The sequence below is a fragment of the Xiphophorus hellerii genome, chromosome 7 (assembly GCF_003331165.1).
Source record: "Xiphophorus hellerii strain 12219 chromosome 7, Xiphophorus_hellerii-4.1, whole genome shotgun sequence".
Taxonomy (NCBI): Eukaryota; Metazoa; Chordata; class Actinopteri; order Cyprinodontiformes; family Poeciliidae; genus Xiphophorus; species Xiphophorus hellerii.
In genome coordinates, this window is record NC_045678.1 from 19454485 (window position 1) to 19477333 (window position 22849).

Consider the following 22849-nt stretch of genomic DNA (forward strand, 5'->3'; position numbering starts at 1 on the left):
ACTTCTGCACATTGCTGTGAAATCACTAAATGGGCACAAGAATACACTAAAAAAAACCGAACATTGTGAAAGTTTAACCTGTAAATGTAAATGGACATTCCCACAATGTTTTCACTGAAAACATTTCCCACTGAAACGGCTGAAGCAAAGTTTTACTTTGAAAAGTGAAATGTGTTCCCATGTGTGGTCCATTAGGTGTTTTAGCTATTTGTTTATTTTGATACTTTTTGTATAAAAACAGTTCCACACAGACTAGTTTAGCATATTTATTCTATAAAAATCTAATCTGTTCTAATATGAATGCAGAAAATAGAACTGCACTTAACCAATTCCTCTTTAGAGAAGAACAATAGTTAAACTAAACTGTTGGAAAATTTAAAAAAAAACATTTCAAGGTCTTCATTTTTATCCATGATTTTTTTTTCTTTTTTTTCTACATGCTTACATTTAGAAATTAAGTGACAAACTGTGATAAGTAAATGATTTTTGGAAAAGCCTAATAGCTCATATGTTGCAATAGTACTTTAAACTGTCAAATTTGTTAAAAGGCCTTGTTATATAAATGCATTACATTTACAAACAAAGTAATATATAAAAAAACATTTTAAAAATATGTGTTCTTTGTTCATATCCTTGCAGTATTTTTTCTTTCCATCTTCAACTGAAGTGGAATTGCGTCAAAGATCGTCTTGACCTGAATCCATTTTGGTTTTCAAATAATGTCATTGTGTTCATTTTGCTGATTTATTCTTATTAGATGCTCTGATCTGAGATGTTGTGACAGATCTATTTTGTAGAACGCTGATCTGCCAGTTTTAGATACATAAAATTTCTCTTGAAAACTAAAACGGGATTCAGTATACTTTTGGTTTCCTTTTCTAAAATAAAAATGATTTTCTCAAAACAAAAGGCACACAGTTAAAGGACTGTCATTCTCTGCATGCTTGAAACTCTATAATGGCAACAAAAATGCTTCAAGTTATGGGACAGAAAAAAAGAATTGGTCAACTCCAATCTCTGGCTGACTGATTGATGCATCTTTAGTTATTAGAAAAGACATTTATCATTAATAGGAGACAAATTAGATGCAAAAGTGCTGTTTGCTCCCTTTGAAATATAATAAGGAAGCAATTTAACGCAGCAAATAATACTGTACTTCATACTTCACCACAGGAAGTTTGATGTCTCCTTGTTATGAAAGTCAAATAAAATTATTTTCTCGTTTTGACTGACATTCAGAGACGGTCATACCCTCATCCTGCATACGCACAGTACAGATGGTGTTACAAAGCAAAGGTGAAGAAGTTAAGATAAGTCATTATTATCAGGCACCTTTCAGTCGAGAAGCACTGAATCAGCTGCCTCATTTGGCCACAAGCTGAAATTCAAAAAGAGCTGAGTTGTGTTAGTTGGCTTAGAAATCCTTTGTTTCAAGCTGAAGTGACCCTTCATGCAGAGTATTAAACATGTGTGATTGACTGCAGACTGTAGCCTGGATCTGGTGGTGTTACCCGTGATGATGTCCTCGATGGCGCCATCTTTGCCCTCGTAGACGTGACGGCTGTCCTTCACCTGCTTCCTCCTGAGCTCCTGGATCAGCTCCTGCTGCTGCCGCTTGCTTTTATGGGAGGGAGACTGCGGGAACATGCACACAACAAGGTTTACCACCAACAAGCTTCTTCTCCCACATCACATCCCTTCATCATGCAAGTTAATTGAACAGTCACTGATCCTGACTGATGTTCGTCAGCAGGGAGTCTTGCTGTTGAAGCTAAATACAACCGTGCCCAGCAGGCGGCATGCGCTCGACTAATCCTCCAGACGGGAATCTGGAGGAAGTGGAGCTGGATTCCCTTCTGGTCATTGTGATCCTCAGGGGAGGGAGCAAAGGAGTTCAGAGAAAGATTAACTCACCTTCTGGTCTTCCTCCATCATAGCCTCCTGTTCTAGAAGTTTCTCCATCAAGAGCTGTTCCTGCCGCTTTTTCTGCTCATTGTCCTCCTCCGCTTGCTGAAGAGCCACCGATTTATTTTTATAAAAAAATAAAAAAATAAATTTTTTTTAAAAATTACAAATTTACATCTTACCCTAAGTATTTTTGATTTAATCAGTATGGGAAGACCATTAACACAGCATTTCTAAGAGCTTTTTGTTTCGTCCAGTATTCTAGTGATCTGTAGAAATGAGTATTTTCTAAATTAAATTAATTTTAAACTCTCCAGGGGGCGCAATTGACCTTTTCTCAAATGCTGTACATTTTTATTTGCAAAATAGTTCAAGCTCAAATCAACCTTATGTTTTTTTTGTTATTTTTTGAAGAGTTTCAAGTTTTGCAAAAGTATTTATTCGAAACAGCTTTTCTTGAAACTTCAACAAAACTTTATCTCTGACAGGTTTGCCATATTTTTTGTCTTCATGATCTTCTTTGTTGACTAAAATGGTTTTTTTCCCACCAAGAAACACCTCAGTATTCACAGAACTGCTAGCATTTGTACTGACATTAATTAACACACTGCTGAACTCCATTTACTAATTGACTTCTGAAGGCGATTAGTTGCACTGGATTTCTTTTTCAGTTATCAGAATAAATGGGTTGAACAGAAATACACACATTTTTAGATTTTATTGGTGAAAACCATGTATCCCCTTTTCTTCACCACACAAATTTGTTTTACTATTAGATCAAATTCTAATAAAACCACTGAGGTTTTCAACCAACTCACCCTGTAGGCTTTCACAAATCGCACAAACACTGGGAAGAAAACAGACGGAGGCGTTGTCTTGGAGTTCTCTCCGAAGAACTTCACAGCCTCATCAAAGGCGTCCTTTTTTGAAGATAGGGAAACAAAATGAAGCTTCAGTAATTAAATATTTTGACAATCGCTGAGAGAAAGGTTTTTCTCCGTTATTCAGTGTTACCTGTGCAATTTTGGCATCATCCTGCAACTTTTTCAGCTTGCTCTCGTTGTGTGTGATGAAGTCTTTCAGCATGGTGTTGTGACCGTGCATGCTGTACTCTCTTCTGGTCAGCTCTATGCCTCTCTGCAGCTCCTTAACGTCCAGCAGGACATTCTCCAGCGACACTGTGAGCACATGGGGAACATTACGCCACAGGATCGCATAAAACATGGAAATGTTTGATTAATAGATAAAAGGTTATGCCCACCTGCTGCTGCCTTTTCAACATAGTGCAATTCATTGTGGAACAGAGACACTTGTGGGTATTTCTCTTTGACCACGTTGGCGATGTAGTGCAGCATGGTCATTTTCCGGTCAGTTGACTTGGTATCAAGAAGCTGAGGGGGAAAAAAAATAGAAATATTATGATTTAAGAAAAGAAAAAGTGAGGACGTGTAACTTTAACCGTCTTTAAAACTAGCTTACCAAATCTAAACTCTGCAGCTTAAATCCATACACTGCTCCTCTTTTGCTGCTGTTCATGTAGTTTCCAAGTGCCAAAATAATCTGCAGTAAAGGCAAACAGGGATCACAAACTAAATCCTATATGTGCAGAACAGCATACTCTGCTAACACAAAATATCTCCAGTTACCTCTAAAATCTTCTTTAACTTCTGAGATGACTTGATGGACACAGACGCTGCAATGACGGCATGAAGTTGCTGCAGACAAGCAAGGTTTGACACATCAATTTCACGACTCAGCAACAAACGACAAATATTGAGTGCGAGACTCTCTTAATCACCGGCGTGAGCATCTGCACGCTTTCGCTGAAGTTTCCGATGAAGGCCATGATGGTCATCTTCTGCATGAGCCGCTCGATCTTGCTGAACTGCATCATGAAGCGGTCCTCGTCAGTCAGGCTCTCCAGAGGCTTGCGCTCCTTCTCGAACTGTCGCAGGATTTTGACCTCGTTCTCGGTGGGCTGGAAGCGCATCAGGCACTCCACAAAATCTACCGGCAGAGTCCGCAGGTCGAATCTAAAAGAGATACGGGGGATGGAGATGAGGAACACACCTAACAGAGGCACGAGGTAAAGAATGGGGTTTCCATTTGGTAAAATGTAACACATCTACACTTTAATCTAGACATTTTGTTTTATATCTGATTTCCAACTGTTAGTTGTAGCTTACTATTTATATTTTCTACTTTACATCTCTGAGTTGAATTTGTTATCTTGTAATGATGTTATTTCTTTTTGCTCATTTTTATTTTAATCTTAAAATGACCTACATTTGCAAAAAATATATATATTGTCTGATTACATCACATTCACAAGATAAAGCAGATGTTATGATGAGAAAGTTGGAGTTGAAAAAATGTCAAAATGTCAAGAGTGATTTCTGTATCCAAGTAGCCTTTTTTTTACCAAATATATCTTTACTCTACTATAAGAACTACTACGTTTTACTTGCATTAGAAATATATTGAAGTCATTTTGTACTGAATGATAGATTAACTGTGAAAATCCAAACATTTATCTTCATTCCAAATTTCCTTTTTTCCGTACTTCTTTTGAAAGAAGAATGGATTTTTAAAGACTGCACATGAACCCTTTTATATGCTTTGTTATTTCACTAATACTGCTTCTAAAGCAGATAAATGCAAAATAAACAAACACAAGCAAATGTTGGAGGCTTACAGCTGAATGGCCTTGCAGATCTCCTCGGTCGTCTTGCCCACTTTCCTCAGTGTGATAGCCAGGTTCTTTGCCCTGTTGGAGTCCAGCAGGGCCACCTTGTTGGGTCCCTTGTGAGTGACCTTCTGCTTGTTCATGGTGAGGTCAATGGATGGGCCCTGAGCTTTAGTCTTAAACATCTCCTCAAACTCATCAACATTCAGGTCCTAAAAGACACCAAAGATGTTATTTTTTTATTAGGATAGGAAGCAGGTCGAAATAGAGACCCTGTTCTGAATGTGGGCCTTTACCTCGAGTATCCTCTCGTCATCGATCTCGTTGAAGACGGTCCCGTTGATCTGATTTGGTTTCAGGGCTACCCAGTTGAAGACAGGCATGCGGAACTTTGTCTTGATGGGTTTCTTGATCTTAACAGCTAAATGACACAAAGAGAAATTAAAAATATGTCCTGATCAACTATAAGGGTCCATAAGAACATAGCCACACACATGCAGGAGAAGGGGGATCTGTAACAGGAAACATCTGATTTCTGAAAACATTCATTTTGAACACTTCAAATGTTTTAGCAGAGAACACAGATGTCTATCAATTAAAACAGGATGGTTTCCTTCTTCTCTTTATTCAAGCTAAGCCTCCTGCCTCCTGGCAGAGGAACAAGGCCAAAGGCTATATCTGTTCACTAAATTGTGCATATGGTCCAGGATTACTCGCCAGGCCTGGGGTCAAACTATTTGTTGTGCAGATTAAAGCTATTTGTAGCGACAAGAGCTGCTCCATTGAAGCTGAACGTTGAGGCGGCGTCCTGCATCGGCGTACCGACAAGGTGTCAGCAGCAACGCAGTGAAAGATAAAGCCATCATGGGAAAGGCAAACAGCATTCCGGCTGCACACGATTTCTATCAACTTAACCATTTCTGTGCCACAGCAGCTCGATGAGTATCTGCATGCAACAAACTTGTTTTTAAGATTGTGACACGTCATTCATACAAAATGTCAGACGGTCAAAGCACTACAGTCAAGAGTGAAGCTAAACCATTCACAAGTTTTGAATGTGGCATTTTCTTTTTTAAAAGGGTTCACAGCGGATCTTTCAGGCATCTAGACTCACTGTTTACAGTCAGGAGTATCTAACATTTTTCTCAGGTGCATCAGCACAAAAGTTGCTGCTACATTTAACGTAGCAGTTTTACAGGTTCGCTTTGTGATTTTGTGTTTAATCACTGTCCATTAAGACAATATTAACTTGTAAATCATTAATTAACAATCTAGAAAACAAAGTTCTTTATTTGAAGCGGAATTGTAACAGAGGTATCTTATAAAACTGTCAAGTGTGCTGCTGAGCTGAAATTTTAATTCAGCTCACCAATATAAAAATAGATGCATGAAAGCATGAAAAAAAAAAAAATTCTAAACACCTTCCAAACATCTCAAACTGAACATTTCACTATGAGCTATATCAGCATTTCAGTTGGAAATGTATTGTACTGGAGCCAATCACAAATGAACTATTACCAGACATGGCCTTCCTAAACCTTTCCCAGTAAATGCATTCCATTTTGTTATCAGTTTTAAAACTGGTCAAGTCACTGTCTTCGAAATCTATACACTTTTGTCTTAAACTTATGCCATCTTCAGACTTGACATAACCTTGAGGTTGATGGCTCCATGTCACAGCACTGGAAATGAGTTTCTGACGGCTCAGAACTCAACTACTCTATATTTTCTCTGCTCATCCTGCTACATCCACTGAGTATATCTGCGACTGGTTGAACTGGCGCACCCTTCTTTTCTTTTTTTTTAGTGATACCATTGAGAAATGTGGTTGCACTCTAGAGCCCTACATCATGATGTAAAGCACCTTGTGAAGATGCCCATATGTTATGTTGTTACAACCACAAACTATTAGTATTTCACTGAGCACCTGGAAGGAAATTCAAGCATTTTTTCAGTTTTTTGTCTTCTCAAACAAAAATCTGTGTGAGCTATGCATTTGTCTACAACACTTCAGAGTCGGTACTTTGTACAACCACCTCTTGCTGAAATTACAGCTGAATGTAATTTCAGCAGGGGTGTCTCTACCTGCCTGATACCACATTTAAAACCAATGTGAAACCACCACAGGGGAAAATACATGTATGACATGGTTAAAGGTGTGGGGGGGAAACATGACATTGAACTCGACAGCAAGAACCTACAGAAAAGCTTGATGGGTCCCTCTGGTTGGCGGGAAAAGAAAACAATTCAGAGACAGGTCAGCATAACGGCCAGGAACAGTGACAATGTTTACATGAGCAGATACTACAGACACCACAGGTGAGAGCATCATTAATCTAAGGCAAGAGTTTTCAACTCATAGGTTTCAGTTTTCACAGGGCAACAAAGTCGACTTACTCATACCCATATGTATGTAGCAGCAACAAGACACCCACATGTACATACAGATCTTACAGGTTTGTCTGCATACTGAGTTCATTCAAAGTGTTACCGTGATTTAACCTTAGCACACCTAAAGCTGTGAATGTGGGACGCGGCAGTTAAAAAAAAACAAATAAAAATCCTAAAAGAAATGAGACATCTAACTCAAGACTTAACAGTTCAGAGAGGGGGTAACTTAGGAGACAAAATGTTTTAATGTTTTATTTGAATCTTTAATTTAATAGTCCAACAAAGCTCATAAATCTTAAATTCCTGTTAATTTAATTAAAAAAATGTTTTTGCTATATTGATAATTAGAAATATATGGTAGTCTGATAAGAAATAGCAAAAACTTGATCAATGTAACGCATTGATCGTGTTCATGTCTTCATAAATTAGAAATTTTCAGGAGATTAATGAAAACCACAGGATTAATTAACCTCACCTGCCAATCCTGAATTCATGATCACAGTGGGCGTCCCACATCCGGGAAGTGGGGGTGCCATAGGTGGAGGTGGAGGAGGCAGAGGGGCAGAAATCTCTGACGGGAGCCCGGGGGGCGGCGGTGGCGGAGGAGGTGGCGGCGGTGGAGGTGGGGCAGCTGCAGCGGGAATTTCCATCGATGGTCCATTTGGCACTGGGAGAGACAACGACAGATTAATATGAACCATTTGTTTTCCTCAAACATTTTTAAGGACGCAACATGTCCTTAAATCTTGAATGTTCTAAACCACTTTTATTCATTTGGGTTTTCAATATTTGAGGCACGCAGCTGATCTGATTATAAACCTACATTGCCCGTTGACTGGCAGCGGAGGAGGTGGAGGAGGGGGAGCAGGTACAGAAGACATGCCTCCTGCAACTCCTGCATTGTTCTGACAGGCAGCCATCCCGTTTGCCCCCACCATGGCACCTGGCAGACCCTCCACACCGGGCAGCAAAGAAGGCAAGATTGAGATGTCTCCATCTCCCTTCTTCTGGATCCGAATGGTTCCCTGCTTTTCCAGCTCGTGGATCTTCTTCTCCAGCTTACTCTGGCGCTGGATGGCCTCATCCTTCTCTTTAAGCATCAGCCTCAGCGAGTGAATCTGAGAGGTGGAGTCTTTGTAGACTTCCTGCATGGGAAAGGAAAGGGAAAAAGAAGAGCTAGAGATGTTAGGAAGTAAAGCTGGCTACAGTGTGCTATTTAAAAGAGAGACATTGTAATCTGATGCAGCTGTGAAAAAGCATAAAACGTATGCGTCATGTTCTTTCCATTTTTTTTGTGTTGGCCTACTAAAATACAAGTAGGTTTTGGTTGTAACCTAGGGCTATCAATCCTTTTGCAGGGAAATGTAACAGTGGATGCACCATATTTCCAACAAGTAATGAAGATTTAAGTAAAAAAATGTTGGAGTAAGAACTGACTTTGATGGCTTCAAGTTCCTTGTTTCTCGTCATCAGCTGTTTTTCCAGCTCCACAATCTTGGCCATAGCTTCATTTTCCATGTCCTGCAGCTTCTCTGTCATCTATGAGAGTGAAAGGGGGCAAAGGTCACAGATGAACATGTTGCAGAGACAATCTCTAACTCAAAAAAGGTCATGGAGGGCAGCGATGTAACGCATTGATCGTGTTCATGTCTTCATAAGTTAGAAATTTTCAGGAGATTAATGTTTTGCAGATACATCAGTTTGATAATGACAGAAAACATTATAATGAGCATTTAACCTTTTCCAGTAGAGGGGAAAATCAGATCATGCAGCAAATTTATGCAATATGTCAGAGCATTAATTCAAGATTCACTGTGTCGTTCAGTATCGACTCAAAGACGGTGCTGAACAACATTACATTGCACAAATTCACATAGGAGCATATAAAAATGTCAGTGCAACTTACAAAAGAAGCATATGTAATAAATAAATAAATGAATAAATAAATGTTGATTTTTTTAATGTCATAAAACAACTCTTGTGGGTTCTCACATGCGACATGTTCTCCTCCAGCTCCTCCACTCGCTCCAGGGCAGCATTTTTGGTCTCTGCATCCTCAAGCAGCGCTCCAACATCAAACACGTTATCCAAGTAGGCCTGGATCTGAACCTGGAGCTTATCGCTCTCTGTATGCTTCAGTTTCTGTTAAACAGACACAAAATAGTGATTAAAGTCCACTTTCTTTCCCAAGGACTGCACCAATCTCACATATGCAGGTTTGTAAAGAAACAGAAAAGCAGTTATTGGCTTTTAGAGTTCTCTGTAAATCTCAACTCACATCCAAGTAGTCGTCCAAGCCCAGCTTGGTGAAGTCGTACTGTAGGTGAACTCTAAAGTTCATGTCCTCCACTGAGTGCACAACAATGTTGATGAACTGCATACATGCAACCTGAAGAATGTAAAGAGACAAGCAGAAGAGTCAGTTAAACAACATTTGTTATTAGCAGAGATAAGCTAAAATTTCATACATATAATGCTGCACAATTTGATTTATGGTCATTATTCTGATTTCCAGTAGACGATTCTGACAGTATTATAAAGCTGAGTAAAAGTAGCACACATGGTATTACACTTTGAAGACAAGTATGCCTAATATAATCCAATTGATATAAATAAGAAAGCTACTACCATTCACATATTTGGACACATTTGGTTGTGGTCTGTTAAATATGTATAAGATTCTGAAAATAAATTTACACTTTATAACAGATACTGACTCTCCATGGAAAAAAAAGATTGTACTTTGCAGTTGAAAACATTTTTTTGGCACTTTGTGTTCTCCTACAACATTGCATGGGACAAGACGATACATTATCATGTCTACAGATCTACTGACAAATCATTTCTCTTTCAGATTCTTGCTGCTTTTTATTGCAAAAAGTCCACGAACTCCAACAAGTTTGGATGCAAATATTCCATCCTATGATGCCAAAGTGGAAAAGGTACACAGTACGATAATTATGTCAATAAGAGAGATGTCAATCAATCAAAGATAAATAAATATAAACTATGTGCAGCCTTCTGTTCTGTCATCATTTATGTTAGTCAATCCTGACGCAACAACAAGTTCTACCAGATGTAGCGTTTCTGTAAGCGATGGAGACAAATTTGCTAGGCATCTGGCAGACAGACACAACATTGACTGGTTTTCACTTTATCAGGCTGGACTCTTACAAATACAGACAGCTAAATATTTATCTCAAAATTGGAAAGAAAGGTTGTTTATTCAATGTTTATTCAAAAGTTTAGTCTAACAAGAGGGTATTCTGCAGTGCTGTTCGAAATGTTTAAATAGGTGTAGGTGTGAACACTTTTTTATTTTAATTCAGTCGCTATCTGTTCTCCTTGTTGCTTTTTGTGGACCCGTCTCGTCCACTAAATGATTCAGCCAGTGGATCTTACATTTATTTTATTTTTCTTAAAAAAATAAAATAAATAATCACATTACCGGTATCAAAGTTTTAAATAGTTAATTTTCAAAACTGCAGCCTAAAACGGGGCTTACAGGAGAGTCATTTTAACCCAAACATGATGTTCTCCAGCAGAAAATCCCTGACATCCTCCATAAGGAATGTAAACCACAAAAAGCCATTGCTAGAGAAGTTGTTTGGTCACAGAGTGCTGTATCAAATCATATTAATGGAAAGTTGAGTGGAAGGAAAACATATCATTGAAAAAGGTGTACAACAAAGATAACTGCAGCTTTGAGAGGGTGGTGAAGCAAGTTCTTTCAAGAAGTTGGTGGAGATTCTTAAGGTAAGAATCTTGGTTAAAGTTTCAAGAGCAATCACACACACTCACACACACAGAGATATATCCATGACATTGGATTCACTAGGTGGTTTTAAATAAAAGTTAATTCATCATATTTAAACGCTATTATATTTCTATTTATGGTTATCTCATACTTATGCATCTGTATAATAAAGAGTTCATTTGAATTCACCATGAAGTCAATGTTGTTGTCTTCATTCTTGAAGTACTCCATAAGCTTCTCAAACCGCTGCGACTCCACACATACCTGCAACACAAAAAAAGGGTATAAAATTATTATTTATTATAAATTATTATGAAACCACAATCATAAAATTAACAAAAAAAAAAAGAGTAAAAAGTAAGAAGACTCAAGATTTTAGCAGCTGCTGCATCATATGAACCACCAGTATAGGTGAAAAAATGCCTTTAAAACAGTCTGATGATAAATTCTACTCAGCCTTCAAAGTGATTACTGTCTATCTAAATTATTCATATATGCCTGCTTTAATCCTGTTTACAGCAGACACTGTATACTTTTTGCAAACTTTATCCCAGAAATACAGTGTTTTTGTGGCAAAAAGCCTATTTAAAATAGAATTTGACATCAAGAAAGATGTAAAAATGGGGTAGAGTGATGTTTGGCTGATCAGCAAGGTCACTGGGAGGGTAGAGAGGCAGACTGGGAGAGAGTATAATAAAGAATTCAGTAGAAATAGGAAGCGTGGTTATTTAAAAACCTCAAGCTTCTGCCTTCAGCCAGTTCTTTGTAGAAGCAAATCATCTCCAGTAAAGTAAAGCTAACATTGCTGCCTAATTATGAAAAAAAAAAATCTCCCAAAATCTGTGACCCTGCTGATGTGGTTTCACACCATCAGAAACATTTCTCAGCCTCCGTCTCATTAGGTGAGCTCTTCTCTCCCACTAATGCCACCGTCGCTGAAAGCGCCACACTCAATATTTAATTCAGAGGTGTAAATATTACATAAACTGTGCTCGCTCTATGCTCGTAAGATGTTTGCTACAAAATGAGACTGTGGTTAGCTGCTAGTTCTCTCCCTATCAGCCAGGATACCTCCCTCCAGACAGCCACAGGTCAGGAAGGCTATCTTGAACATCTGTCGCTGGGCTTTTCTGAGCTTTGGTGTGCCTGACGAATCTTGTTAACATGCACGGAGCGGTTTTGTCTGATGGGTGTGTGTGGGTTATCCTGTGCTACACAGACAAACCGGTATCTCTGAACCCTTTGAAGCAATGCCGAGGGGGAATCTGCCGGAGAAACATTCCTCCAGGGCCGAGAGATTGTTTGAAACGACACAGTTGGAATGTAAAGACTTAAGGGTCTCCCTAAAGAACCCCAGTTTACCATTCTCTAAGCTGGTCATACCTCCTTGAAGTTGTCAAAGGCGGAGAGAATAATTTCATGGCCTCCTCTCACTAGACAAACTGCCGCCAGGAGCTCCAACACCAGAGCTTTGGTTCTGTAAACCACAGAGAAAGTTATGGCATGAGAGGTTAGTAAATGGCATTTGCCAGCAAATATAGAGAAGCAAATATAAACTCAAAGAGTAAAGTCAGTAGCATTAACTAAATATCATAATAACCCCTCATCAACAACACTGCAATGCCTCGCAAAGTACCATAAACTTTCCACACTCATGCTGCAACCACAAACCTCAGTGTGTTTTTATTCTGAATTTATAAGACAGACCAACACAAAGTAGTGGATAATTTTGACCTGGAAGGATGTTTTTCTTTTTTTTCTGCAAGTAAAAGTCTAACTTTAAAGCAGGGTTAAGTAATAAAAAATCCATTTTCTGAGAGTGGAAAGAGTGCATTACTCTGGGTGCGAAAACACCAATTGTACGTCACCCTATGTACACCATCCTAATCAAGAACTATTGTCCAGGAAAACGTTATTAATCATTTGACAATTTGTTTGACTGTGATGCTATGGGGAAGCTTTTCTTCAGCAAGAACAGGAAAACGGGTCAGAGTTGATGAGAAAACAGATGGGAGGCAAATGCAGAGCTATATTGGAAGAAAATCTGTAACTGCATGAAAATGGCAGACTAAGGTGGAGGTTCAACCCTAAAAACTACTTGTAGGGCAAAAAAATAAGAACACAAAATTTATAGTATTGTGATGATATTGGTTTACAAAAACATTCTCGTCTTTACTTAGCAACAGGAACAGGATTTAGGTCAGTCCTCCATTAAAGAGCTTTCTGCATTTGGCCAAATTTAATGCATTTTTAAAAACATATCTGCATCAACTACATGTGCTGCAGGGCAGATTTATATAATTTTTTAGTTGTAATTGGAATGTATAATGTTTTTATACAGAATTGATTCAGGGAGGCTTAATACAAATTGACACCACACATTTTAGTCTTTCAAATAATAATCATTTCTCTTTCACCTCAAAAGCATGCTCTACTTGGTATTACCATCACATAAAACCCCAATAAAATAAACATTGTGGTGGTAATGTGACAATGTGTTTAAGTGTTCAAGGTAGCGTTAATACTTTTGCAAGGCTATGTTGATTATACCAGGAGTATCAAATCATCAACATGTCATTTGTTGAGTTTCAGTGCATTTGTGTTGTTTTCATTTTATTGATGCAGGATTTATTAGCCTGAAGGAAAGAATATGTGACATGTGACGCAAAGAGGTTTCACATCAACTTTTCAGGACATCCAGTAACCTTTGGGCATTGTTTGAGAACTCATGCATCAATGCACACACACACGCACACACACACACAGCAGAGGCTTTCCAGCAGTGATCTCTTTATGCATCTGTCTGTGTAGAGGAGTTTGCTGGTAGAGCTTTTTATCTTCCTTCCTTCCTGATGGATGTGTCTAAGAGCAATGAAAGCACTAAAAGACACAGCTGATACTCTGAAACTACGGTTGTAATTTTACTAAAACATGAAATTTAAACTGAGAATACTGCAGTAAGAATTTTAACTGCTTAAAAATAAACTAGCAGCCACAACAAAAATATTTGGAAGGAAAGAACAAATTTTATTCACTATGATTTTTAATCATCTGGAAAGTGTTGCCAACTTTCACTTTGATTAACGTCCAACAATTACATTTTCATGACTTCTTCCTTTATCTTACCGTGGATTTTTATTGTTGAGACTTAGTGCAATTTCATTCACAGCATGTGGGTGTGACATGACCATGTTGAAGCCATACTGTAACACAAATATAATGGAGACAAAGACAAATAGCAGATTAAAAACAGGGCAGCCTTTAAATATTATTGTACATGATAAATAAGGTATGGAGGGACAGCAGGGGAGCAAATTGAATTTAGCTTCAAATAGATGGTTGTGCTTCAGCCTGAAAGGTCATGTAGTCCCTGTAGATAAAAGAAAGCTTACCTGATAGTTCATGATGGCACGTAGGCACATGATGCAAACATGGACGTCGTCCTTTTTACAGACAAGTCTGGAGTTTTTCAGTGTTCTCCTGCTCGGCAGTGTGCTGCAGCTATAAAACAAACAAACAAAAAAAAGATTGAAGAAATGTTGCAAAAAAGGGATAACAGTGCATGTGTTTCTAAATGAAGTGTCAAGTCGGTTTGTGTCTGAACATGTGTAAAAAGCCTGGATAAGCAAGAGAACAGATGCTATTTGTAAATGAGAACAATAACCCAGCCCCTTGTTCGTACAGAGAGGCTGTTAAAGCGCCAAGCCACTTTACAATACCACAAACAAAGGCAATATGATCTACTGCCACATACAGGGGCCACAAGATAGTTGCTTTGTTTTAGCCTGATGTCCTTCACTTACATATCAATCACAGCTAACATAATAGAAGCCAGTCATTTGCATGCAGCACGGTGACTGTGCAACTTTACGAGGACAAAAAACAAAAACTAGGCTTCTGAGACGACGCAAGTACTGATCCAGTTAAAGTAAAACTGTTTATTTGCAAACTTTACAATCACAAGTTTCAATTTCCAAGTCCAAGTTCAGTAGAAAAACATTTCTTCAGGCGACAGTTTGACATGCTGATTCCTGTCAGAGTCCCTGCCTGTAGGTAAAACTTATCAGTGAGTCACAGCACAGTTTTTTTAAAAGAAGGAGGCAGCAGATTTCAGATGAAGATGGTTAATAAGTCATCTTAAAGCCTGCTCTAACACATAGACATCATGTGTTAGAGTTAAGGGAAAAGTACCTCACAAAACCAAAATAATCAAAATCACAGCTGCATATTGGACAAGTTACCAAAAATAATACAGAGGAGTAAAAAAGAAAGGTTCCCCTCCCAATTAATCATCTTAACAGAGGTGAAGTGGAACTAAGAACAGGAATAAATTCACAGGAAATGAACGTGCTTTGACATGTCTGAAAGAGTCTTTGTTCTCTGTTCTACTGAGCAAATTTATGCCTTACGAGAATAAATAAAAAAGGGAATAACTGTACCAAAATAAAAAACAATTCAATTGGCTGCTGTGTTTACAGACTTCTGTTCATAATGAAAGCGAAAGCAGAGCACAGTCGAAACATTAGTCATTCATATTCAAGAGATTCAAAATCAAGCACTAATCTTATAAAGCAGAACATCAACTTTGACAGTTAGTTTTAACTGGAATTGAACTGAAAAACACAAGGAGGAAATTATGAGTCATGTCAAAACAAGTGTAAACATACTAGCGTGTAAATGACGTAACTGCATGAGTCGAATACAATTGAGCTTTAAAAACAAATGATAAACCTATGTGCACTATATACAGTAGGTGACACATTGTTGGAACATAACCGCAGCTTTCTTACACAAGTTGACTCTGTGTTAGAGCAACATAGTAAAGTTGCCCAGCACAATTCTCCAGCTATGGTAAAATATATATTGTGCCAAGAAAATGAGAGTGCTGGATCAGAAACGTAACTGCTGAGTGATCTAAGTGAAACATCATCACAAAAATAATCTAGACAATGTCGGATATAGAAATGGTGTCACTTTACTTTAGACATGACAACACAGTAGCTTTTAACTTCAATGTATTGAACTGAGATTCAATAAATGCCTATATGTAAATGACTGAGGGACAAAAAATCTTGATTGACATGCAAACCAGACAAATGAATAAACAAGGTTAATGTGCTTTGTGAAAAATCTGATTCATGTTCTGGAGAAGGACAAAAAAGTTTCAACAGAAAAGATTTTTAGGTTTATGTGAGAACAAGTAAAATATATTTGCATTTTCAACAGTGCAGACTGTATTGAGTAATAACAGTTTAATTTGTGCCGCATGGAAAAACCAAACACTAGAACTACACTACAGGCTATAAGATACAAGGCTAAGATGTCTACATGTTGCTAGCGAACTCCTAACTCCTCAGACATACCATCTCATCTGAGAACACTTTGGACAGTTCAACGAACCCGGCATCCTACAAGAGGCAATTTGAAGAAAGCAAATAAAAATGACTTAGTTTGGCTTTAATAAACCAGCCATAGATTATTTTAATACTACCTAAAAAGCAAAAGGTAAGTATATTCTCTGTCTAAACCAAAATACAGAAACATTTCTAGAAGCGATCTGTAGTGGCCATTTGAGAATCTAGGCTAAGTTCTGCACAGGAATGTCATTCAAGGAGCAACACAAGCAGCACACAAACAGAAACAATGAGTACAGAACAAACCATTTACTCCAAGAGAAGCAGAGCTCAGTCACACGAGAATGAGGAGGACTAAGAGGAGAGGAGCAGGTTGGGAGTACAAATAATTCACTTTCCTGACAGAAACAGCAGGACAAATAAACCAGACAGCTCTAACAGGGAGGTAAAAAGTATAATAAGGAAGGGGTGCTGTGTGGGGATGTATATGTGAGCGGCAGTCTGTGGACGCAGCATTTTGTGTGTTTATGTGTGCGTCTCAAGAGGGAACAGGGAAGTGGCGACCTGCCTGCTGTCGAAGAGTGGCAGACAAAAGAGCAGATGACTACTGATGAAGACGGGGACAAAAACAGAAGAGACAGTCAAGACAGCTGAAGACACTGACCATTTTCACATACTGAACATACTCCAGAGAAGTGACACAAGAGAACCAACACCCTTTACTTAACTGACTAGAACAAGACAAATAAAGCACCAGAATGAAGTGGTGGAAACCACTTTTGTACTGAGGTTTTGTAAGTAGCTGACGGACATTCTAACAATCGATCTTTGAATTATGTCATGTTAAAAAGCAAACTTCACATTATTTCTTGCTGTGTTTTTTGTGACAGACCAACAGAAAGTAGCAACAAGGAAATCATTTGCATTTGTATTCATCCCATTTACTAAGACAAATGTTCAAAAAGTCTGTCTCTGGATGTGCACAATTTTGGTAGAAACCGTCACAAAAGACTTCAATGTATTTGCAGCAACAGATAATTTTACAACACATCTACTCATATCTAACATACCTAGGAGATAAGACTCCATACTTCATATTTTTATTTTCTACTCTGTGTTGGTCTATCACACAAATTCCACTAAAATAGATTGTTTGTTGGATTAACATAAGAACATTTCAGGAAGTTTAAGGGGGAAAAACTTCTGCAAGGCAGAAGTTAGACTTATCTTTGTCTGACAGTCTTGAATTAATAGTTGTAATAAAGTGTGTAAAATATGTCTTACTATATATATATATATATATATATATATATATATATATATATATATATATATATATATACACAGTATATGACATATGTGTGTGTCAAACTGACACAGAACAATTCACTATGCATTGCCTAAATATTATTGTAGTGCAAAGGTCTCAAATGTTCATGTGGCAGTTGACTCAGTAATGCTCTTTGTGTACGAAGTGCTCAGGTAAACCTCTTCAAATTAAGGATTAGAGGCAACAGACGTCAATATGACTTCTGCACTGAGAGAATAAAGCCATGACAGCAGGGATTAGAGAAATGATGCATGAACAAGTTGGATTTGTGCTTCAAAGTGTATATTAGCCAGGGCCTTGTGAATAAACAGCAGTGAAATCCTGTGTACTGAGGATTTGGAGTTAGTTTGGTGTTTATAAATATTGCCCCTAAAAGAAAAATGACCTACAAAAAAATCTAGTGTGTCGCCTGAAATATTGTCAGTCATGTGTCATAATCATGAGTTTGGCCAGCCACAGTCAAAAAACAAAAATCCATACAAAAAGGTTTTTTTCCCCTTCCATGTGTTTTAAGCCATTTAAAGTCTTAGAGACCCCATGACTACACAAAGAGGCAGCTGAGACATCATAAGAAATGTGTGACTTCTCAAAATAATCACACTGCTTAAGCCAAACGCTGAAAACAGAAAATGGGGAAGGAACACAGTTGCTGGGTAACTTTGCCACCATCAGGTAAATGTAGAAACGCATGGTGATGTTTGTAGTACCGTAACGTGGAATGCCGCCCGCCCCGAGTGATGCCGTTCCCCGTGATGTGGGCTGGCAGGGTACCCCCTCCATGCAAGTCCTCTATAGACCGGCTCCAGGTCTTGGACTTGTCCATCATAACATCTGCATTGTTTTCCAAGGAGTCACCATCATAACTGGAAAATGAGACGTAGATGAGTCAACAAGCTGTGAAAAAACCTTTCCAATTATGAAAAAGACTTTATTTTGCAATTATTTAACAGTCTGAGCCACAATTAAGGACCACCCAGAGACTTGCTATACTTTGGCTGAAGCAGCAGATTTATTCTCTAAATGTTACCATAAATGTTACCAGATTTAAAAAAAAACAAACAAAAAAACAGCTTTGTTCAATGTCAGTACTGTTGCTGACTAGTTCAAAAGAAGTAAAAAGCTGTCGATGGAGCCAGTATTTTTCAGCAAAACGTTTTACTATGCAAATGTTTTGGTTGTCTGTTGTTTTTAGAGCTGTACACTCTGAACGGTGATAACTCAAGCATAAAATTAGCAGCGTCAGAGTCTTTTCTGTAGTGCGCCTAGTTTAATGGCTTTCATTTTATCTTCTTTTACCTTTCACATTTTCCCCTTTGGCATATTTGTTCTTTTTTATTTTTCTTTTTAGTATCAGATCATTTTGATAGTGCAAAAGCTTGTGGCAAGAACTTTTGAAGGAAAACTTATTCTTACGCCTATGATGCCTTTTGTCATCTTCCAATACTTTTGTGGCCAAAATTGACGCACGCCAAAAAAAAAAACATTATTGTACATCAGCATTTTTTCAGATTTCTTTTTTCTTTTCTTTTTTTATACTTTAGGCCTGATTAAAACGGCTAAGCAATCAGTTACCTTGAAGATTATGACACTTTCATTGTGAGTTTGTAATTCTTGACAGGATGTTTGAAAAATCAGAGATAAGCAACAAAACTGATTTGATTGCATTATGTAATATGTACTGCCAAAAAATCCAGTTTAAACTTTGAGTGCAAAATTTCCCCACTGACTTCCATTAAAATCTTTTTTTCCTCACTGCTACGACAACATAAACCTTATGAGACTGTTAAACTTTTTTAAAAAGGTGAGATGTTTGACCTTTTTAACTGTATTAACCAAAAACTTGGAATCCAGCATTTTTGCCACTTCTATAAATACATCCAAATATAAATGAATGACAACATAGTCAAGTTTAAAATGATAATATATTTTGACGAGGGTAAAGGTTTTTTTTTAATGTTTGAATTGTTCATGCATTGTGAGCTTAATGTTGAAAACGCTGATATAATTTTTAAAAATGGTGGTTTACCAGGTGGGATTGCTAGTAGTTTTATAATTGTATTATTTCAAACGTTAAAGGAACATCTAAATTAAATTTCTGCCAACTTGTTTTGACCAAAAAAAAGTTAAAATGTTTTTTTGTTTTTAATCACTGGCTTCTGATTAGAAAGTCCAATAACCAAAACATAAACATTTTATCAAGTTATCATATAAGCCATGACATGTCAAAGTCTAATGACCCAGCGGTGACACCACTGTGGTTTTGTGCGTTTAAACATGTGAAGCTAAACAAATGAAATGTTTTGTTGAAGTTGGTAGTGGATAATTTTATCCCACCAAACTTATGTGCTGCTCCAGCACTGTATAAATGTAATATTACAGCCAACCTCTATAATGTGGACAAACCATAATCACACATACTGAAGTCAAGCGATGAATTTAAAATTAAACAAAAAAGGCCACCAGGGCTTGAAGAGGGACTCGAGGAGTGACTAATAATCACCCAGTCAGTTCGTGAATAGCAGCATACGGCTGCTATAATACACAATCTGTTAGCGACGGTCAGCGAGTGACTCAGTGTTTCTGACTGCAGAGACGGTGGAGCTGGCGCTGAGTGGAGAGGCATCAGCGTCTGTAGAATAGCAGCGTTGTGCTGGTTCCTCTGAAACACTGTTGCCCACAGAGGATGCATGTAGGGACTTACGTGACGGCGTACTGCGCGAATGAAAGGTACTCCACCAGCACATCTAGGCCTTTGTTCTCTTCATTTAAGAACTCCCTCACCCACCTGAAAACAAACAAATATAGAAGTTTATTGCAAAATAAATTTGCCAATAAATTGTTGTGACCATCAATTAAATTTTAATGGACATTTACAGAAATAAAAGTGTAAGACAGATATTTTTGTACAATTACAGGAAAGTGTAACAAAATAACACTGCTAGGAATTAAAAGCTGCTGTGTTGTTTTCTTGTAGAACACTTTTGAGTTTCTTCTATTCTGGAGACTTTCTAATCAGGCCTGGTTCTGGTTTTCTGATCTTAAGATCTTTAATGCATGAAAGAAAATAAACACATTAAAAAAGTTGATCAAATTGTATAGTGGAGTTCCAAGAATGAAAATGTAAGTTCTTTCTTTTAATGTATTTAATGAAGAAAAACTTTCATAAACCAAATCACTGATTTGGTTTCTGAAGAAGGGTTGTTCCTTTTTTCTTACTATATGACCCAAAAGGAGTCATTTTAGCTTTTTCAAATTTGATGTTACCTATTATGCTGCCTAGAATTCATTACATTTTTTAAAATAAACAATTGAAAATAAGTACCCTATCTTCCAGAGCAGTAGATGAATTCCACATGCAAGGATTTACTCAAACAGAGACATTCACAAAGTGTGCATCATAACTGAGCTAGCCTCTCTTCAAGCCCAAAAGACTTGCAGTTGTAACTGCATCAACGGTGGTTCTATAAAGCATTGACTTAGGGGCGCTGATTACAAATATATGCCACACTTTTCAGATTTTAAGTTTTAAATTTTTCATTTATTTATTTTTTACAACTGTGTATCATTTTCTTTCGCTTAAAAATTATGCACTGAGATTATGATTATGATTATGTAGCTGCGTCTTGATTGGCCCCCATGTGGTGTGACTGCATGGAGCTGGACAATCTAGTATGAGAGTCTGGTAAACCGGTGCTAGGCAGGGCCATCGTTTTAAAACAGACTGACGGAGTGGCTTCGTTGCCCATATGGTGGTCATTACCACAAGATGCTGACAACCCTCCCATTCTCCACATGTTGGTGACCACAGTGCAACATGTTGAGCACAGGCAAGCAGGCCTGGAGCCAGAGTCAGCGTCAGCAGAGCACGCTCGGGGACAATCCGCCCATTATGCGCAGCATGATTGATCAAACTTTCCGTTTCACCTCTGAAAAGAAGCAGCAATTATTCACTGTGTCAGTGGGTGACATTGTTGCTCCGTTTCAATCAGCAGCTCCTGACCTCTCCATGTCCCTCCCCCGCCTCCGTGGTTAGCTCCTCATTTGTCCAACAGAGACTGACTTCATGTAATCTTGTTTTTCAACACAACATCTTTAAAAAGAGTTCATCCTTCTAAACACTGGTTCAGCTGCTTTGCAACAAGGGGCATCGTCTGCGGCTGGAGTTGTGTTTTGGTTTAAAGAGCAGAATCGGTGTGTAAACAGTCTGTAGGAGTGCAAGAGCCGCTGCTGTCAGACACATGAGATAATCTCAGAGTGTGGGTGAAACTGACAAATTGAAGAATATATATGTGTGTGGGATGGAGGAAAAGAGAAAAACAGAGGGTTTAGGAGACAGTTTAGACTGACGAGTGTTTTTGCTGTTTCAATAGTCTTTGGCCACCAAATGCTCTCTTGGCTGCATCATTCAAGATCTGCTGCTACCACCTACTTAAAATGCTCATCTGGTCTTTACCAGGGTATACATTTACTTAAGCCTAATTACAAGTCTCCAAAAACAAAGAACAGATTCCAGACTTGCAATATTTATTAAGCAAACATGAAGACAAAATGGGAAAATCATCAGTAAACCCAGTGATTCACCAGCAGGATTCAATGACATCTACAGCTAAGAGTACGGTAACTAAAATCTAACAAACCCGCCTAGTTCCAACCTCAATGCAAAAGATCTGCTCACATTATAGTTTCTCCAATGCTTTCTAAAGTCACTTTCTCAGCATTTCAATCAGGTTGACTGATTAAAGGGCCATTGTAACATGTTTTCCAGGACATTTTGTTAAAGATTTGCTGCTGTGTTTGGAATCAACAAATAGCCTCTAATTTGATACTTAAACACTGGAATTCAGAAAAGATCAATGTCGACTGTGAGTACAAGTTGCACAGGTCATGTGGCTGTGAAGCGAGTGTAAATTATGAATCCTCCACCACTGAGCTCAATATGCTTTTGGTCACTGCCAAACACATGGTGCTGTGCATCATGACCAAACATCTCTTTTTGGTCTCATCTGCCCAAAGCATATCTCAGTCCCTGTCTTGTGGTTTATTCAGAGACAACTCTACAAGACTTCTAGAGACTTACTTCTCCTGTCTCATTCAAAGAAACCAAACTTATAAGATCTTTTTCAAATTTTACTGTCAAGAATTTAAAACCTGATGACCAAACTGAAGCATACATTGGGTAAAATACGACTCTTAGGGGTTTTGTAATATCCGAGAATTACACAGTCTTGCTTTCGCTGGGATGTTCACTGTTGGGAAGGCCACCAACAGTCTCAATGTTTCTCACTTGTGAAAATTCTTTTTCAATTACTAATGATGAAGTTTGAAGAATTTGAAAGTGAATTTGTAGCCTTTCACTGATCGATGAGAACAAACAGTGGCTTGTTCAACGTAATTGCTGATGTCTTTCTGTCCTGACATTGTGTTGA

At 38.0% G+C, this 22849-nt stretch overlaps 1 protein-coding gene across 8 annotated transcripts in view; it reads right to left on the minus strand.

Moving 5' to 3' along the window:
* fmnl2a (formin-like 2a) overlaps positions 1-22849 on the minus strand; it is a 61309-nt gene that overhangs the window by 6895 nt on the left and 31565 nt on the right. For 5 of the 8 annotated variants that reach the window (XM_032566626.1, XM_032566623.1, XM_032566624.1 and 2 more), the window contains exons 5-26: positions 20125-20208; positions 18131-18286; positions 14132-14240; positions 13866-13942; positions 12123-12216; positions 10929-11003; positions 9261-9371; positions 8975-9124; positions 8420-8521; positions 7806-8127; positions 7458-7649; positions 6793-6813; positions 4888-5012; positions 4601-4803; positions 3704-3938; positions 3552-3620; positions 3385-3465; positions 3167-3296; positions 2920-3083; positions 2724-2825; positions 1915-2010; positions 1512-1635 (exon numbers count right to left, since the gene is read on the minus strand). In XM_032566626.1, coding sequence (XP_032422517.1) covers positions 1512-1635; positions 1915-2010; positions 2724-2825; positions 2920-3083; positions 3167-3296; positions 3385-3465; positions 3552-3620; positions 3704-3938; positions 4601-4803; positions 4888-5012; positions 6793-6813; positions 7458-7649; positions 7806-8127; positions 8420-8521; positions 8975-9124; positions 9261-9371; positions 10929-11003; positions 12123-12216; positions 13866-13942; positions 14132-14240; positions 18131-18286; positions 20125-20208 — 2822 coding nt within the window. The remainder of the gene's footprint in view (positions 1-1511; positions 1636-1914; positions 2011-2723; positions 2826-2919; positions 3084-3166; positions 3297-3384; positions 3466-3551; positions 3621-3703; positions 3939-4600; positions 4804-4887; positions 5013-6792; positions 6814-7457; positions 7650-7805; positions 8128-8419; positions 8522-8974; positions 9125-9260; positions 9372-10928; positions 11004-12122; positions 12217-13865; positions 13943-14131; positions 14241-18130; positions 18287-20124; positions 20209-22849) is intronic. The other 3 variants (XM_032566627.1, XM_032566622.1, XM_032566628.1) reach the window with 1 other exon arrangement.